The sequence below is a fragment of the Leptodactylus fuscus genome, chromosome 7 (assembly GCF_031893055.1).
Source record: "Leptodactylus fuscus isolate aLepFus1 chromosome 7, aLepFus1.hap2, whole genome shotgun sequence".
NCBI classification, from domain to species: domain Eukaryota; kingdom Metazoa; phylum Chordata; class Amphibia; order Anura; family Leptodactylidae; genus Leptodactylus; species Leptodactylus fuscus.
The window spans coordinates 117,626,162-117,645,894 of NC_134271.1; the positions used below are offsets into that span (position 1 = coordinate 117,626,162).

The 19,733-nt window shown below is 40.0% G+C and overlaps 1 protein-coding gene across 1 annotated transcript; it reads left to right on the plus strand.

The window, feature by feature from the left end:
* The first annotated feature begins 244 nt into the window (after window positions 1–244).
* SRP54 (signal recognition particle 54) lies at window positions 245–17,752 on the plus strand. Its single transcript, XM_075282852.1, has 16 exons — window positions 245–452; window positions 5,096–5,202; window positions 6,709–6,800; window positions 6,941–7,025; window positions 7,515–7,619; window positions 7,722–7,788; window positions 8,385–8,442; window positions 9,973–10,123; window positions 12,313–12,461; window positions 12,699–12,799; window positions 13,801–13,887; window positions 14,185–14,258; window positions 15,075–15,183; window positions 15,707–15,877; window positions 16,015–16,110; window positions 17,287–17,752. The coding sequence occupies exons 2-16, from the start codon at window positions 5,125–5,127 to the stop codon at window positions 17,376–17,378; spliced, it is 1,515 nt and encodes a 504-aa protein (XP_075138953.1). The 5' UTR covers window positions 245–452; window positions 5,096–5,124; the 3' UTR covers window positions 17,379–17,752.
* Window positions 17,753–19,733: the final 1,981 nt, after the last annotated feature.

A 19,733-nucleotide genomic window follows, 5' to 3' on the forward strand; every position in this document is an offset into this window, starting at 1 on the left:
GGGTGTACCAAGATGGCTGCCATGAATGCTGGAAACCATCCCGGCCCGGCCTCTCACTCCGGTATTATATACTAACAGTGTTTTAGAACATGATTTTTATTTAAAAAGACAATACAGCAACAGGGAAGTAGGAACTGTTATACGCTTTCGCTGTGGCGAGGGGAAAGCATTTTATAACACACCGGAAGTTCGTGTCGAGATGTAAACCGGAAGTAGAATTGTGAGCTTAAAGGTTAAAGGTCTTCTGCATATGGTGACGTTTCCTATAGACCGGAAGTTGCAGGATCTTACCGTCTGGCTTGGTTTCCTTGCCGTTCTCTTCAGAAACTGGTCGGAGTTTTCAAGAACCGGGAAAAGAGGAGGGAGACTGGAGGCGCCGTCCCGTAGGGGGCGGAAAACACCGCTGGATTAGACCTTCAGTTTACCCGGAGAAGGGGCTCATTACACGAAGGGTAATAGCCGGACCACTGCATATGTGGCCAGAGGTCTGGGCTCCTGGGTCTGGTGGGGGTTGTCATCTCATGTCAGCTGTTAGGTTTGTGTATACAGGGCAGTATAGGGCCAGGATATAGTACCTAGAAGGGGTCCAATCCATTAGGAACCGAAAGGGAAACTTTTCTATCTGTTCTGGCCAAAACATTGGAGTCTGTGTGAATACACCATAAGGGAGTCTGTCACTGTAACCTAGCAAACAACAGCGCCGTGCAAATAGATAGGTGAGAGTCACCTGAATCTAAGTGGCTTTGCCTTGTTAATCGCTGCCACCATTTATCTCAATATGCAAATGAGATCTTTAGAGTAACGAAGACAAATCTGAGGGAACAGCACAGGTTTCAGATGTGAATCATATATATATATATATATATATATATATACACACACATGCACGCACGCTAATACAAAAACTCTGTCATTAAAGAATCACGGGTTAACCCTATAGAAACTGATTTTAGGTCCTGATCTTCATTGTGTGAGAAATTCTTTTCCCTTTAAGAGTCCATTCACTTGGAGTTTTTTGGTGCTGATTTTGATGCTGAATTCTCGTCAGAATCCACGTACAAAAAAACCTCCCATTGACTTCAATGGTTTCCTTTTTACGCTAGCAGAACCCATTGAAATCAATGGGAGGCCTTTTTTTGTACGTGGATTCTGATGCAGATTCAGCATCACAAGTAGCGCCAAAAAACTGTGAATGGACCCTAAAGGTGTATTCACATGTGTGAAAAAAGAGCAATGCATTCTGTTTCTCAAAGCCGTTTTCCATCTGTGTGACACCTTGTTTTCACAGATCCATAATGGGCTTTTTTTTTTTTTTGCAGTCTAATATAGGCTGTTAAAAAAAAAAAAAAAAAATGTGTATACCACTCTTAAAGAGGATCTTTCACCACCTTGGGCCCACCGCTAGAAAGCCGACAGTTCGCTGAATTCAGCGCACTATCAACTTTCCCGTTCTGTGCCCCCGGTGAAGCGCTATCGGTGCCGGTACTGTAGCTCTTCAGTGTCAGAAGGGCGTTTTTTGACAGTCAGTCAGGAACGTCCTTCCTCACAGCAGCGCTTATAGTGCTGTACTGTGAGAGTGGTGAGGAACGCCCCCTCCCTCTCCTCATAGTACTCCTCCATAGATGAATTCAGCGCACTGTTGGCTTTCTAGCGGTATATAAAACCGCATGTGCCCCATGTGGTGAAAGGTCCTCTTTAATCATTTTCCCCCAGTAGCACTATCTGCTCTTGAATTATTAAGAGGCCTTGGTCTCTTAATAATTTAGACCAGGGGTAGGCAACCTTCATCACTCCAGCTTTGTAAGACTACAACTCCCAGCATGCATAATTGCTCTGCTGTTCTTGGAACTCCCATGGAAGTGAATGGAGCATGATGGGAGTTGTAGTTTCTTAGCAGGTAGAGTGCCAAAGGTTTCTGACCCGTGATTTAGGCGCATTCCCATTTGACAAAATGGAAATCTCTGCCAGTCAGGAACTGGTGTAGATTTCGGCTATAACTCATAACAGTTTTCTTGCGTGAATCATATTAATTTAGTCAGACCTAGACATCCCTATTAATTTTCTGAAGAAAGTGGCAAACAGGGTATAGAAGGAATAAAGTGGCTCATCTTTGGCCTGTAACTGTGCCCCTCTTTGCCAGTTTTTTGGTGTAGAGGGAGTAGGCAGTTCTCCCCATTGTGTTTCTTAAAAACTGCCATGTGATGGCGATTCAAAAAACATCCGTCACCTGACATGTGAATAAGGCCTGTTCATGTTCATACAGCAAATTATATTTTGGAATTGGAGACTGAACCATCACATTGCTGGGGTTTTTCAATTTGTGATGCCAAGGTTCTGTAAACAGGTTGGCCACTTTCAATAGGTCTAATATGTGCGTTGCTCCCTGCTAGCGGCCATTCACACAGGGGAAAATGAAGAGGAACTCCTCTTCATTTTCTGTCCGCTGGCTACCACCGATACGATGCCAATGTAGGGCATTGGCATTCCGTTGCAGTTTACCAGCTCAGATAATTGGGCCTAATCAGTGGGGAATCTCGAGCCGCAGACTAAGTGGCAAGATTGAGCAAGACGCTTATTTTTTTCAAGCAGAATCTGGGTTGCCTCCTCCTTAAAATTCCTACATGTGAACGGCCTCTTACAGTCTCCTTCTCAGACATAAGTTTCAGTATGCATAGCCATCATGGAGTGCTGCTCTACTCATTTCTTCTCTTCTCATTTACTGACAATATCTAAAGATATTAGATAAGCAGAAAGGGAACATAAATCTGTTTTGGATTTTCCCTCTGTTGAAAGTGGAGAAGGCAAAAACAATCTGTAGATGCCGCTGGGCACAAGAACTTCTTAGGATAAGGCATTATTAACACATCATTGGGCATCCCACATCCAGGACCGCTGCTGATCAGCTGTTTAAATGGGCCACATTGCTCATACAAGTGCTGTGAGCTCTACTTTGTTTACATCACCCGTCATCTGTTTTATGAAGTTCATACGATGTAATTACAGCTATGTACCAAGGCTGTTATTATATCACCCAGCTGCTCTGAAATAGATGGTATGCATTGTAAATAATGAAGAGGTTATGGCACTCATGCAAGCGTCATGGCACCCTCAAACAGCTGATCAGTTGAGGTCCCCTATGTCTGACTCGCACTGATTTATAAATGATGAACTATACCGCAGGTAGATCATCAATAAATAAAACAAAAGGTAAGACAACTCCTTTTAAGATAAAATGCAATGTTTTTCAATACTGCACTCTAGCAGGACTAAGTGATTACCATGTAATATGTCATTAACTTGCAGTCCAATTATATAGACATAAACCTGTTGTTTGCTGAATAAACAGTAGGTGCTAGGTGTTCTCTTCATGTTTCTTCAGCAAACAACACACCACAGTGTTTGAATGTTTGACAGTTTGGATGTTTGTTCTTCAATCACGCTAAAACGCCTGGACGGATTTGCGTGCAATTTTCCACAAACATAGTTTTTCCTTGGGATTGAAACATAGGCTACTTTTGGTGCCACTAAACAACATGGCTTCCTAGCAGGAGACTCACAAAAGCAGGACTCCTAGCCCCAGCTATAGACTCACACACACTGCCTGGCATTTCCTGCCTGCACACTCCTTACTGTCACCTCCGGAGTAGCCCTCACTCTACTCACTGACATTTACATATAGCTTTCCACTATATAACACATCACATTGTCTGTATCACTACATACACAATACAACAGATCACATTGTCTGTATCACTACATATACAATACAACACATCACATTGTCTGTATCACTACATACACAATATAACACATCACATTGTCTGTATCACTACATACACAATATAACACATCACATTGTCTGTATCACTACATATACAATACAACACATCACATTGTCTGTATCACTACATACACAATATAACACATCACATTGTCTGTATCACTACATACACAATATAACACATCACATTGTCTGTATCACTACATACACAATATAACACATCACATTGTCTGTATCACTGCATACACAATACAACAGATCACATTGTCTGTATCACTACATATACAATACAACACATCACATTGTCTGTATCACTACATACACAATATAACACATCACATTGTCTGTATCACTACATACACAATATAACACATCACATTGTCTGTATCACTACATATACAATACAACACATCACATTGTCTGTATCACTACATACACAATATAACACATCACATTGTCTGTATCACTACATACACAATATAACACATCACATTGTCTGTATCACTACATACACAATACAACAGATCACATTGTCTGTATCACTACATATACAATACAACACATCACATTGTCTGTATCACTACATACACAATATAACACATCACATTGTCTGTATCACTACATACACAATATAACACATCACATTGTCTGTATCACTACATACACAATATAACACATCACATTGTCTGTATCACTACATATACAATACAACACATCACATTGTCTGTATCACTACATACACAATATAACACATCACATTGTCTGTATCACTACATACACAATATAACACATCACATTTGCTATTCTACCAAACTTTTTAAAGCACTTTTACAGTTTCACACGTCTGTGTCCGCCCAATTCTCAAATCACCGCAGACGAAGTCGTGGGTAAAAGCTAGTCTTGCATAAAACTGGAATCCCTCTTTAGGCTATGTTAACATAGGTTACCCAGAAAATATGGGGTCAGAAAGCGGCCGACAGATCTACATTTCTTGTGTTCGGATAAGATTGGATAGAATATTCAACAGGACAGGTTCTCTTTTTAAAAAATAAATAAATGGATATAATCCATCAGAATTAGAACTATAGATTTTGTGATCTGAAATGCTACAAATGCACACAGTGTAAGTGGGATTTCATTGCATTGTACTTCGTGTATTGTCAAATTGAAATGTGCACAAAGCATTTCAAATGTGTCATGTTTATATCGCAGTATGTGTCTGGCTTGTTTTGTTAGTTTTTGAGGTTTACAAACTTTTTATGTTTGTCATAAAATAATGTATTTCAATGTTCTCACGATTTCTCTTTGTTGCAGGTTAAGGTGTGTAGCTGACAGCCGCCAAAATGGTTTTGGCAGACCTCGGACGGAAGATCACCTCGGCTCTGCGCTCTTTGAGCAATGCCACCATTATTAATGAAGAGGTGAGGTCTGTTTACAAGTACCTGGAAAAAAGATCATCATTTTGGATAATACTGAGATTTTTTTTCTCCATTGGACATCTTTAATGGTGCCATAACATGTGCATAACACACTCCAATTGCAGATTACTGATAAGCAATATAGGTTACTTGTATACATCCACATGACAATGTTTATGGGAGCTTTCTGTCCATCTACATAATAATGTGTATGTATGTGATATATGTGGAGCAGTCAGCAGTTTGCATCCACCTTATTACATAAGCCAATGCAAACTGAATAGGGGAGGAACGATCTGTACTGTAATAATTTGTTTTCCCCTTTTGGCTGCCTGGATTATTGACATCACTGCTGGATTGCACATGGTGATGTGCTGCCAATAATCTGCATATATTATCCTGCATAAAAGATGCAATTGTCTGATCATGGAGCCTTCACTTAGCTGCTCGACATCACTATTAGACAGAGCTATTATCGGCAACGAGTCTTTCTAGGAATGCTAGAATATCTGGCAGTCTAATAGGGCCTTTAGGCTAAATATTCCTAAACCTCTCATTGCGAATAACCGCTTTTATGTTGCAGGTTTTGGTGCATTTCTGGAGCCAAACCAGGGGTGGATACAAAAGAAATAGAAGATAGAAAGTAAACCACCCCTGGGTTTGGCTCAAAAAAAAAAAAATATCCACAAAATCTGCAACAAAAAAAGCACCTGTTCTGCATGGGACCTTAGCTTAAAAGTGTTTTCTCCTATACTATGGCCAGTCTTTACTGTACATTTTCCAACACATTCAATGTAAACGCCACTTGAATAACCAGAGCAAATACTTCAGTTTAATTTTCTTGAAGTGATTTTGATCTATGAAGTTTTTTTTCTTTGTGTAGATAAGTTTTCCAAACCTGCAGATTTAGTGATATGACAGAGCCTGTCACATGACTAAAATTTAAACCTTTATACTTAACTAAAGAGGAGTCTCTGGTGTTGTATGTGCAGTTCTTCATTGAAGCCGAGGATGTGCACCCTAGTTTCACTGTGCGAAGGTACAGAGCATGTGCACTGAATCCGAGGTGCACTCCTCTAGCTTTAGTGAGTACAGCTGCAGGATGAGTATAAAGCTTTATATATTGTTATTGTGGGCATGAATGGCTTTATAACAGGGAGTTTTGGGACCCTAAATCCCCGGTCTATGAGGACCTGTGGGTGGTTAGTGTCCTAAAACGCCCTGACAGATTTCCTTTAATCCGGTGACAATTATAGTGGTTGTCCAGTTTTTATGTCTTCCATGTTGGTTGTCCATGCTCCCTGGTCATCTTCTAGCTTTGTAAAACTTCACATTGTATTTGTAGTTCTGTGTTGGATCATTTGAAGCTATATCAAAGGACCTTACTGTATATGAAAGGAGAAAAGACATGAAAACCTAAATTGTATTCTATTTATACTTCTTTTATTATTTTGCACATTGTGACTAATCCCGAGAGAGATGCTCACATGAATTGTCTTTGTATTTTAGGTGCTAAGTGCTATGCTGAAGGAAGTATGCACTGCCTTATTGGAAGCAGATGTCAACATCAAGCTTGTGAAGCAGCTAAGAGAAAATGTCAAGTAAGGCTCTGTTATTTCAGTAGAGGGTTGCTGTTAATGTGCCATGTTGCTAATTTAAATTTAATAATTGTATGGAAGGAGCTAACTTGAGGTCTTTGACTGATGGATATTTACATGGCTCATCATTGTCTTCTCTGTAGGTCCGCTATCGATTTGGAAGAAATGGCGTCTGGCCTCAACAAGAGGAAGATGATCCAGCATGCCGTTTTCAAGGAGCTGGTCAAGGTATTTTCTCTTGTTGATAACTAATAAGAAATAGCTGAAAGTTTGTATTTTAAAAGTAAGGTTTTTCTATTTTGTTTTTATTGTGGGTCTGCGGTGGACCCGACACGTGACCTTTACCACAACGGGTTTTTTTTGGGGGGATATACATATTGATGACTAGCAGAAGAGACGACGAAATTCCAGCATATACCAGGCATGGATGATACATATTGATGACATTTCCTTCAATATGTGTTCAGAGGGGATCCAACCTGAAGGTCCCACACAGATCATCAAGTTGAAGAGGGCTGTGTCTCCTCACTTTTGACCTTTATGAACGGAAATGAATAACTGTAATGTAATGAGTGAAATGAATCTTCTGCCTTACCACTCGGAGTACATTCTTGCCATCATTCCTATTATATTTCTTGAGAATCTCATCCTGGTAAGAATATACTAATTGTTGTATTCGCCTATTATAGCTCATATGTTACTATTCTTGTTCTATAGCTGGTAGATCCTGGAGTAAAGGCATGGACACCCACCAAAGGAAAACCAAATGTCATAATGTTTGTAGGCTTGCAGGGAAGTGGAAAGACAACTACATGTTCTAAGGTAAGATTTACAGGGCTTTTACTAAATAGTATGATTGTGTCCAGCATATTATCTTCTATGTGGTCCGTCTTGATAAATCAATGTTGTATTTTAATTTTGTAGTTGGCATATTACTACCAGAGAAAAGGATGGAAGACTTGCTTAATATGTGCAGATACATTCAGAGCAGGTAAGTGATGCTGCTGCCAGTCTGGGCAAAGACTAGAGTGGAACTGTATATCCCTCTGCACTGAAACCAGAGTGAGCGGACAGCTAGCGCTCACCACATATAGGCATTATGTTCAGAGTATATGGTACCGGCACCGATAGCTCTTCACCGGGGGCACAAAAAGGGAAAGCGCACTGTCTGTTTTCTAGCGGTGTATTAAACTGCATGCGCCCCAAATGGTGAAAGGTCCTTTTTAATAGTGCTATGAGATAACAGTCTTCAGTGCACAGAATGAAACAGACAAACAGCCTCCTTCTTTCCATAGACTTCTGTGTGTGAGCTGGATATGGCTACAAATTTTATGTATGCAGACAGACGGATGATGAGAGAAGAGTAATAAGTGAAAAAGGAAGCAGTTTTCTGTAATAAGATATATAAAATTTTCATGTAACCTGCATTATTCATTTGAGAAGTTATTAATAACTGGATGTACACTTTAAATGTACTTTGAACTTGGCCTCACCTAGGACTTGTGGTTAGCTATCGGTTAAACTTTTTGCATCTTAACGTAATTGGTTGTAAGTGTATGCAATAATCATAAATTTGCATATTTGTAGGTGCCTTCGACCAATTGAAACAGAACGCTACAAAAGCCAGAATCCCATTTTACGGAAGGTGAGTGGGTTTATTTTTTCATTGAACAATTTTTTTTTTTTGCCATTGTTCACTTTTGTTGGATGACAATATGGAGAGAACTTATTAAGGCCAGGGCCCCACGGGCCGGAAACACTGCGGGAACAATCGTGGCATTTTACAGTAATTGCAAAGTGGATAGGATACATGTGATTCCCATGCCAACTTTGCATTTAAACTGTAATTTCATTAAGAATTGTGAAATACAAACAGACTGCAAAAATCCAACAAAAAACAAAACTAAACATCCAAGAGGGGAGAGGCTCAAAACCAAACACCCTAAAATGGTATAAAGAACCCAGAAAAAAACAAGACAAAGGGAAAAGGAGGGACTCAAAGGGAAGAACATGAGGGGAAGAAGGTATAGGTCAGAAGCCCTGCAAAGCACAATACGCATCCCAGGGAACCCAAACCGAATGGAAAGCCTCCTGGGTATTAATAAGGCTGTTCATCAGGAACGCCAGGCTCCGCACATCCTTCATCCTAACCAAAAGGTCAGAGGCAAACGGAGGAGCTACACTCTGCCAGCGTTTAGCAAGTAGAGTCTTTGCCGCAGTGCAAAGATACAAAAATAACATGGACGTCTTTTTACCCAGATGCCTAGTGGGGAGGTTGCGGAGGTAGCCAAGAGAATATAAAGGGACCCCCTGCAAAAATAGAGAGGATTTGTCAGAGTCTCAACCTCCCTCCAAAAGTCCGGTATGAGGGGACACGAAAATGTGATACAAGGTGCTCACTTTGCATTTAAAACAGCAGCGCAGACACGCTGTGGTTTCCAAAACCAGCGCGATTTTGGATAAATTATATCTATGTAAACGCCGGCGGCTTTCCCATAGATGTAATTGTAACAAAGTCCGCGAATGAAAACTCTGTGAACTTTCTGTTTAAAGCGCTGCAGAAAGAGCCATGATGCGTCCCGCCGCGGTTGTTCCCGCAGTGCTTTAGCGCTGTGTATCGTCCCATGGGGCCTTAGCCTAAGACTGCCGTTTTCTATGCCAGTCTTAATCAGTTTCTCCTCTGAAGTGATATACAGCAGAATTACGGTAATTCGAGGCTCTAGACTCTTAATCCTGGTGCTCCTTGGGAGGTCCTTTGCACCAGAATTGAAATCTGATGTAAATGTCTAAATTTCAACATTTTTAACTCGTGGTAGTTTTTTGGCATGAGTTATTATTATTGTTTGTTATAGTCTATATAGAGTTATAGTATATCTATTGGGCTAAGTGGTGAACATGGCAGAAAGGAAAAAAAAAAAGTGGCAGTGTGTGTGAGAAATGCTTGCGCCTCAAACAAAGTGCTACTTTTTATGCCAGAAAACTGCCATACGCTAAGTTCACACTAAGCGTGCGAGTCTCTGGATTTCTGCCGGGTTCATACAGAACCTGGGGAAGAGAAAAGTCCTCCGTGCAGATGTGAATGCAGCCTTACTCTGTTTAATAAATCCGCTGCCCAATATGTTCATGAGGTATCGACTGTTTTTATTTATTATCCCCTCCTCCCCCCATCTATCAGTTATACAGAGGTGGATCCAGTAAATATTGCATATGAAGGTGTGGAGAAGTTTAAAAACGAAAACTTTGAAATCATCATTGTGGACACGAGTGGTCGACACAAACAAGAAGATTCTCTGTTTGAGGAAATGCTTCAAGTTTCTAACGCCATAGTAAGTCGATTTGCTAGTAGCTATGTGTTTAAAGGGGTTATCGGGAACTTTAGTGTATGCGGTGTTCCAAATTATTATGCAAATAATATTTTCTCATATTTTCAAAAATTTCATATATGAATTGCAGTCATTGTAATTTTCCAGCCATCAAATATTAGAGTACAATTGAAAGTTTTTTGAACAAACTGACTATGATAACAGTATATTGTAATAAACAAAAAATGCACTCAAAATGCATGTTCTAAATTATTATGCACAGCAGAGTTAACATTTTTATAAAGAAAAAAAAAAGGTCATTTGTGAAATTCTAAGCATTAGCAGGTTATCACAAACTGAAATCAAACCGTTTTCAAGTCAAAACTTTATTCTAGGTGATGTTACATTTGCACATAGGACTCCTTATTCGAAAGGAGCTTCTGAACTCGCTTGTCCATTGAATTTGTCAGGTTTTGGATGGTTTCTGCTTCAATTGTTTTGCATGAGGACTGAATACCCTCCCAGGGCTGTTGCTTAGATGTGAACTGCCTCCCGCCATCATAGACACTCCTTTTGATGATGCTCCAGAGGTTCTCAATGGGGTTGAGGTCAGGGGAGCATGGGGGCCACACCATAAGTGTGTCCCCTTTTATGCCCATAGCAGCCAGAGATGCAGATGTTATTTGCAGCATGAGACATTGGTGTATTATCATGTATGAAAGTGATCTTGCTGCGGAATGCACAGTTCTTCTTCTTGAACCTTGGCAGGAAGTGCTGTTTGAGAATCTCTACATACATTATGGATTTCATCTTTACCCCTTCAGGGATCCTAAAGGGGCCGACAATCTCTCTCCGCATGATTTCAGCCCAAAACATTACTCCACCTCCTCCTTGTTGGCGCCGTAGCCATATTTGCATGGGGTGTCCATCAACCAGTTATCCTCCACTCCATCCATCTGGACCATCGAGCGTTGCACGACACTCATCGGTGAACAAAACAGTTTTGAAGTCAGCCTTCATGTATTGTTTTGCCCACTAGAGCCTTTTCTGCTTGTGTGCAGTGGATAGAGGAGGTCGACAGGATGGCTTACGCACAGCTGCAAACCTCTGAAGGACCCTGCATCTTGTTGTTCGGGGGACGTTGGAGGCATCAGCAGCTTCAAAAACGTGTCTGCTGCTATGACAAGGCATTTTTGCAGTTGCTCTTTTAACCTGACGTAATTGTCTGTTGGAAAGAGTCCTCAATTTTGCCTTATCAGCACGCACACGTGTGTGCTGTGAATCAGCTACATACTTCTTGATTGTGTGATGATCACGATGAAGTATCTTGGCAATGTTGATTGTAGTCATTCCTTGACCTAAATAGTCCACAATTTGTTGCTTCTCAGCAGCCGACACATCCTTTTTCTTTCCCATTTTGGCAGAAAATGTAGGCTGCTTAATAATGTGGGACAGCCTTCTTAAGTAGTCTTGCCTTTAATTGGACACACCTGCCAAATTCATTAGCACAGGCGTCTGCAATTGCTTTCAGTGATATAAAGAGCCCTGACACACATCACCATCAATGACAAACAAAAAAATTCTTACCTTATCACTCCTAAACACTTTTTGCATAATAATTTGGAACATAGTGTATATAGTATAGGCTATCAGGTTAATGGAGACATCCACATATCCCCATCAATCAGCTTATTAAAGGGACAGGCTGCAGTACCATGCCCTGCACAGCAGATACTGCAGCCTTTAGTTCACTTGGGCCATTTAGTTGATTTATTGAATCCATCTACCTCACACAACTGAGATTGGTGCTGCGTATGGAGCTAGATGATTTTTCTCAGTTCCTATACTTGCTGTTTACAGTCTTCCTTGTAGACATGTTGTCCCTTGCAGGCATGTGCATGTGGGTATGATGTGGGCAATGGAAAATCATTATCAAGATGAGTTTGGTGAAACATTTCACACCCAATCTTGTATACATCTATTATCTGTAAAGTGTTACATTATTGTAATGTCCGGAGCCAGAGAAGCCCAACAAGCCTCTCCTATGCTATATTGTATAGCTATACATTTTCTATAAGCTATGGTAGATATTACAGAATTATTATGACTACACCACTAACAGCAAATACTGGAATGTCGTGCCAATCTGGAACAGTAATCCAAATGTTTATTGCTGACTTTCCTCAATTTTTCTTTTTATTTCCTATATTTAGCAACCCGATAACATTGTGTACGTCATGGATGCCTCAATTGGACAGGCTTGTGAAGCTCAGGCCAAAGCCTTTAAGGATAAGGTAGATGTCGCATCAGTTATTGTCACCAAACTGGATGGTCACGCGAAAGGAGGAGGCGCTCTTAGTGCGTAAGTCTGTTTATTGCTATGGATTTGTGGTAATAGGTTCATTTCTATTCTAAATAACCTGAATAATTATCAGTAAGGATCTTATTGGCCACTTGGGTATGTGTTGCGTAGCACTATTTTTACTTTTGTTTTCTTTAATATGTTCATAGAAATTCCCATCCAATACTTGAAGGAACACCGAAGTGTGACTTACATGATTAATTCACAATTTTATTTTTTTTTCCCTGTATCTTTTAGTGTTGCTGCTACAAAGAGTCCAATTATTTTCATTGGAACTGGAGAACATATTGATGACTTTGAACCATTTAAAACACAGCCTTTTATTAGCAAACTCCTAGGTAAGTAAATGAAATTAGGGTAGGGTATAATAAAACAAAAATATATGCGGTATGTAAAAAATCTAGCACCACCGATTTAGGGTTAGTTCACATGTGTTTGGCTAAGTTCACACGGGGGGTTGGTGGGGAGGATTTTGGCACCAAGAGGGACACAGTGATCCGCGTCACTCTCTGGTCAAAACCTGCCTGCCACGACTGTCGTTGTCGCGGCTTCCCCCCTAGAGTAGGCTTAAATGAATGGGCCGACCACGGAGGTCGCTGCCGCCACCGAGCTGTGGAATCCACCTGAAGAAAAAAAGCAGCCTGGCGGTCTCTATGGACCACTATTGTGAGGGGGTGGATTATGACGTGGCTTATGCGCCATAATCCACCCCCGCTGTGCCCGTGTGAACGGACCCTTAGGGTGGTCGAGGAATTTGGTCAGGAAAAAATCCGTTTCAGGAATTAGGAAGCTTTTTTTTTTTTTTTTTTTTTTTTTTGAGCGTTTTTTTGACATGAGGTGGTTTTTTGAAGCTTTTTTTTGAGGCGGTTTTCGTTTCAGGTTTTTTCCTCCAGCACAGTGAATGGATCTTGAAAAAAAACGCCTGGCATGTTTTGGAGCGTTTTTTTTGCCTCCCATTGACTTTTAATGATTTCCTGAGGCGGAATCCGCCTGAAGAAAGGTCATATCGCTTCTTTTTTCCGCTAGCGGTCTACATAGGCCTCTATCGTGAGGGGGCGGATACCGCATCAAAATCCACCCACTCTTGCCCCGTGTGAACGAGCTCTTAGTGGTTTCCATTGACCTTGCTGGCGTCCTGGAGTGATAAAGTGCTGTACGTGCACATGTGACCCCCTTCAGCCAATAACTGGTCTCCTCTTACCATATATCTCCACATCTCCGACCAGTTCAGTACTAGTTTTCTACCATCTCTGTGTGTCAGGTTTCCCATTGGAAAGTTTTTTGTGTGCTTTTTCATTTTTAATGTTCTATTTTTCTTTATCCCTTTTGTTTCTTGCAGGAATGGGAGATATTGAAGGTTTGATTGATAAGGTGAATGAGTTGAAGTTGGATGACAATGAGGCGTTGATAGAGAAACTGAAACACGGTAAGCAAACTGGAAAAGTCTCAACACCTTTGAGAAGTGGGGGATATACATTCATTGCCAGTATTTTGTTCTATATTACGGAATAATATAGGCAGTAATATTGTATATTGTCTAATATAAGCCCTAATGTGGAATTTGCTGCAACTAACCCTTTTAACAGGCCGTGAGTAAGTTCAGAAGGATGACTTATTCATCTGCCTTCTAGCCTAGTCACCCGGCCTGCCCTCTGTAATTGCAGTCTTTGCAATCTGATAGAAAATTTTTAATAACCCCTTCTTTTTTTGTTTACCTTCTCAGGTCAATTCACACTTCGAGACATGTATGAACAGTTTCAAAATATCATGAAGATGGGTCCATTTAGTCAGATTTTGGTAAGTTCTTTGTACGGCTGGGCAATTTATGACAAAATTACAATGAATTGATCATTTTACCTCAGTAACGATTAATGGAGATTGTTTCATGGCCTTCCCTTTTTACATGCTGCCATGCTATATGCTTTTGATTATTGACCTGATTGGATAGCGTGCAGTTATTGACATATCCTTTAGCCAATGGTAGTGTGAGACAGGATGGCATGGATGCAAAATAATTGAAAGAATTGGAGTGAGCAAGTTAACATTGATTGAGCTGACTTTTACTTTCAGTTTAATTGTTGAGCTGTAATTCTTTGTAATTTTTTGTAATTCTTTGTCTCAGTATTCTCAGTATTCTTTGTCTAGCTCTAGCTACTTGGATCATTTATGCTTGATTTTTTTTTTTAATGTAGATTGTGATCTCCATAAAGGCTCACATACATACATTTTCCCTATCAGTATGTCTTTGTAGTATGGGAGGAAATCCACGCAAACTCGGGGGGACATACAAACTCCTTGCAGGTGTTTTTTGTCCTTGGCAAGATTCGAACCCAGGACTCCAGCACTACAAGGCTACAGTGCTAACCACTGAGCCACTGTGTTGCCCCCTGGTGCTTAATTTTTTTTGAAGTAGTGAAATGGCATTTTTTAATAGTCAGCAAAGCCACAGACTTGTGTTCACACCCATTACCTCCCCCCAAAGCCAGGAATGGAAATAAAGAAAAGTATATGCTTATTGTAAATACTTTTTTTCCGCTTCTTCTTTAGGAGCCATATTTGTAGCTGCTTTGAGTTCGGTAATCCTTCTAATGAATTCTTTGCGTTTATTTAAAGGGCATGATTCCTGGTTTTGGACAAGACTTTATGAGCAAGGGTAACGAACAAGAATCAATGGCACGACTTAAGAAACTTATGACCATAATGGATAGCATGAATGATCAGGGTAAGTTTATGTTCTAGGGAAGAGATTAACAATGCTTTAATGTGACTATGCGCAGGAGCATATACTCATACTCAATTTCTGCAAGGTAAAGGGATTGTGTGATTAAGATGAAGCACAGTGTCCATGTCTCTTTTAACCTCTGATTTCCATGGCTAGCTTTTTCTGGACAGACATTTCCCAAGAGGCTCAGATTATGATTTACAGAAGGGGGGTTCACATGTGATGAGACCCTTCATGTCATGTCAGTATTCTTTAAAGGTTGCTTCTTTAAAATAAAATACAACATACATATATGCCTGATGCTTTGTCAGGTTATGTAGCTAGGGCCCCCTCTTCCTTTTGAGATGTGTAAAGTTAATTTCTGCCAGGTTACTTGGTCTTACAGGTTTGCTAATTCTAGAGATGTGATTAGATTTATTTCTCCTGTGTAAATTATTCTCCCTGACCTTTGTATCTTCTTCTTGTATCTTCTTCTTGGGGCTTTTGGGACTTATTTTCATATAAACATTTGTTTCCATTGCAGAACTCGATAACACAGATGGTGCCAAACTCTTCAGCAAACAGCCTGGGAGGATTCAGAGAGTGGCTAGGGGGTCGGGAGTATCTACAAGAGATGTACAGGAACTCTTAGCACAGTACACAAAGTTTGCACAAATGGTTAAAAAAATGGGTGGCATCAAAGGACTCTTCAAAGGTAAGCCGATGGCGTGCTTTTAAACACGAGGCATACTGCTATGTAAGGATTCAGTAGCTTACAGTGTGAGGAGCTGCATTGCACAGTACATAAAATTGTGCGTTCATTACATGTAACTTGCGCTGTCTAACTTCTAGGTGGTGACATGTCAAAAAATGTAAATCCTTCACAAATGGCCAAACTAAATCAGCAAATGGCAAAAATGATGGACCCCAGAGTTTTACAACACATGGGTAAGTGCTACCAGACACTTAAAAAAAAGTTATTCTTTATTCTTTTTTAATGCTTATGCATCTTGCTCCTTGAATCATATAGTATATGGCATTTTAGTGTGTATATATAGCTTATATATGGTTTTGTAAACTATATTGTATACCAGTAGAGAAGGCAAATCTGCAGAGATGAGTTAGTCATTGTTCTGGCTTCAAGGGACCTGTTGCTCAGCTATAGCCTATGTTAGAGGTTGCATGGTTGCCTATGGAATCTGAAGACCGTTTAAGGGCTAGTTCACACAGGGGCAAGGAGGCGGATTTTGACAGCGGATTTCGCCTCAGAATCCGCCTCCATACAATGGTGGTCTATGGAGACCACTAGCGTTCTTTTTTCCGCTAGCGGCATGTTCCGGAGTCGGCCCATTCATTTGAGCCGACTCCGGAGGGAGAAGCCATGACGGTGACGGTCGTGGCAGGTAGGTTTTGACCCGAGAGTGACGCGGCTCCCTGCGTCACTCTCAGTGCCAAAATCCGCCCCCGTGTGAATGAGCCCTAAAGGGAATCTGTCAGGTGTGTGTTCTACCATAAAGTAGCCCCATCATGTGCTGTATGAAGTACTTGCCTTTCCATTGGTTCCCTCTGTAATTTTTCAGTTTCAGTAAAGTTCTGAATGTTTGAGAGCATACAAATGTATAGAAATAAAGTAAAATTTTAAAAAATGGAAGACTTGTTTCCCCTTTCTAATAAACTCTTTCCCAGATATTAAATGACAAATAAAGACCCATCGATCACCAAAAAAGAAGCAAAAATGATTTAAAAAAAAAAAAAAACAAGCACAAACATTAAAGTTCGAACTAGGGAAAAGGACCTAGTCATGAAGTGGTTAAAAGGATTCTATCATTAAAATCACTTTTTTTTTTTTTTTTCGATCACACGTTGGAATAGCCTTAAGAAAGGCTATTCTTCTCCTACCGTTAGATGTCTTCTCCGCTCTGCCGTTTGGTAGAAATTCAGGTTTTCATCTGTATGCAAATGAGTTCTCTCGCCGCACTGGGGGCGTCTCCAATGCTGTGAGAGAACTCACCAGCGCCGTCTCCATCTTTTTCTGGAACGGCCTCTGTTTTTGGCTGCTACGTGCGGATTTTCTTTCTTGGCAAAATGTTGGTGAATTAAACTATTTCTTCTTGCGTTTTGCAGGTGGGATGGCAGGCCTACAGTCTATGATGAGACAATTTCAGCAAGGAGCAGCCGGTAACATGAAAGGAATGATGGGATTTAACAACATGTAACCTTTTTGCCTTTCCGAACAGAGGATCCCTCAAGTAGCATCTTTCTTACAGAGACTTTGAGAACTCTGCTAGAAAGGTAGCGTTGTCACTTCTGGAAGACCATGAAATAAAATGGATTTCGAGACTACGTGTGGTCTTTGTGCGGTGTCTTCCTGGTCATTTTATTTTGGTGGCTTTTTACATCTACTACAAGTAATGACAAGGAAATCCAGTTTTAAATTATATCAAAAATTAATTTAAGTTTTGAAAGAAAATAGGAGATAAGAGTTAAAGAGACGATATTTACAACCAATGTTAACCTCTTTGTATACTTCATCACTGGCAGTTTCCTGGAAAATTGTCTGCTGTAAAATAAAATCAGTTTCTTAATGGTTGTAGTTTGATTGTTTAGCATTATTTGTGTCATGATGAAACACTACGTGGCCTTTTCCAGTTCATTAGATCTACGTACGATGGAGTCACATTTCTGGAGCACTTGTCATGTGCCATATTTATTTGTATGAGACACTTGTTGAGGTTCAGTAGAAAAGAGGAGCGTAGTAGTTGGAAAGGGTTATGGTTCAGCACATGGGTAGTCGGCCTTTGGCACTCCTGATGTTGGAACTAAGTCTCTACCTATTTGCTCTACTTTTCTTGGAACTCTTATAGAAGTGAATGGAGCATGCTGGGAGTTGTAGTTCGATACGAGCTGGAGTGCTGAAGGGTGTAGTTTAAAATCGCCCAATCACTAAATAAAACTTTATTAATACATGAAATGGATAACAATGGGAACAATTTTAAGACATTAGAAGGTTGCAGCTGGCGTGGTCTCCAAAAATAGAAGGTGCAATACACACATTAATACTACATTACACAAGGGCTGGGAAATAAAACAGAGCCAAAATCCTCTGTATATGGATGACCATAGAACAACAGTGAGCAAGTGCTACATATATAAAGCACTCTGTCATTGCTGGTCTCTGGTACCATCCAATGTCAGGATTTTGGCTGTATTTTATTTCCTAATTGTTGTGTGATGCGAGACTGATATATGCATTGCTAGTATTGCAGAAATAGTGAAAATCACAGCCCAAAATAAGCAAAAAATACGAAAAAATAGCATATATACCAAAATTGATGCACGAGAAAGACTTTCCGATCAAAAGCCTGATGAAACAACTCGCAAGTAAAAAAGTTCCAGCACCAAAAAATGTTCTTGTCAGAAAACACATAAGGTAAATTATGATAAACATCAAAAAAAATGCCAAACGGACAGAAATTAAAAAAAAACAAAACTCCAAAATTGCCAAAAAATATACACAAAAACACACTACATACTGGATCTAGATAGGCTTACGTGTTTCTGGATTGGTAGTCCCTTAGTGCTATGACTAAGAGACTACCAATCCTGAAATGCATAAGATCCAGTATGTAGTGTTTTGGTGCATATTTTTTGTAAAAAAAAAAAAAAAAAATTTTTTTGCCCTGTTTGGCATTTTTTTTTTATGTATCATTTATTTATGTGTTTTCTAATTTAAAAGTTATGTTTTAATTTCTTCTGACAAGAAAATGTTTTGGTTCTGGAACTTTTTTACTTGCGAGTTGATATATGCATTGCACCTTATTTTTCAAGCAAAGGCTAGCTGTGCCCTACTTTTTAAAATACTTTTAGATTACTGATAAAACTGTTGTTCTATTTCATGTATTAAGTCAGTATTAAAAATTTTTTGATTGGTTTGTATGATTTCCATAGTTTTAGTGATGTCGTGTTTTTGTTTTTTTGTTGTTTTTTTTTGGGTTTTTTTGCCTAGAAGGTGTAGGTTTAATACAATGTTTTTGCTAAAAAGAAAAAAAATCTAAGGCTGGGTCCCCACGTAAAAGACCGTAGCAAAAAAGCACTGCTGAAAAACCGCGGTGGCAACGTATCGCGGTTCTTCCCACAGCACTTTGCTCAGAGTGTTCATAGAGGTTTCCTCTGTAGAATTTCTTCTTCAATTATACCTATAGGGAAACTGCTGGCATTTTTGTCTGCGGATTTTGATGCTTTTCCGCAGCGTTTTTGTGGAGTTTCTGCAACAGATGCTGCGTTTTTGCTGTGGTTTTCACACTCTCCATAGAAATCTATGGAGGAAAAACTCAGCGTTTCCGCAACAGTAATTGACATGCTCTGTTTTTCAAAAAGCTTTTCAGCACCGTTTTTTTTCGCAGTGTGGGGCTAGGATTAGACAAAATTGCATTCACTATGCTGGTACTGTAAAACGCAGCGTTTTTTTTTCCACTGTGTTTCCGCAATGTCCAAAAATGCTGTGTTTCTGCCCAGTGGGGCCTCAGCCTTAAAAAGGATCTGTCACAAAGTAGCGAACACTAAATGCCTAC

What these genes read in the sequence shown, in the direction of transcription:
- SRP54 (XM_075282852.1), top strand. Translation starts at nt 5,125, where the DNA reads ATGGTTTTGGCAGACCTCGGACGGAAGATCACCTCGGCTCTGCGCTCT. An exon ending in TTCAAGTTTCTAACGCCATA is followed by an intron (nt 10,124 to 12,312) that starts GTAAGTCGATTT and finishes TCCTATATTTAG; the next exon opens with CAACCCGATAACATTGTGTA. An exon ending in GTCCATTTAGTCAGATTTTG is followed by an intron (nt 14,259 to 15,074) that starts GTAAGTTCTTTG and finishes GTTTATTTAAAG; the next exon opens with GGCATGATTCCTGGTTTTGG.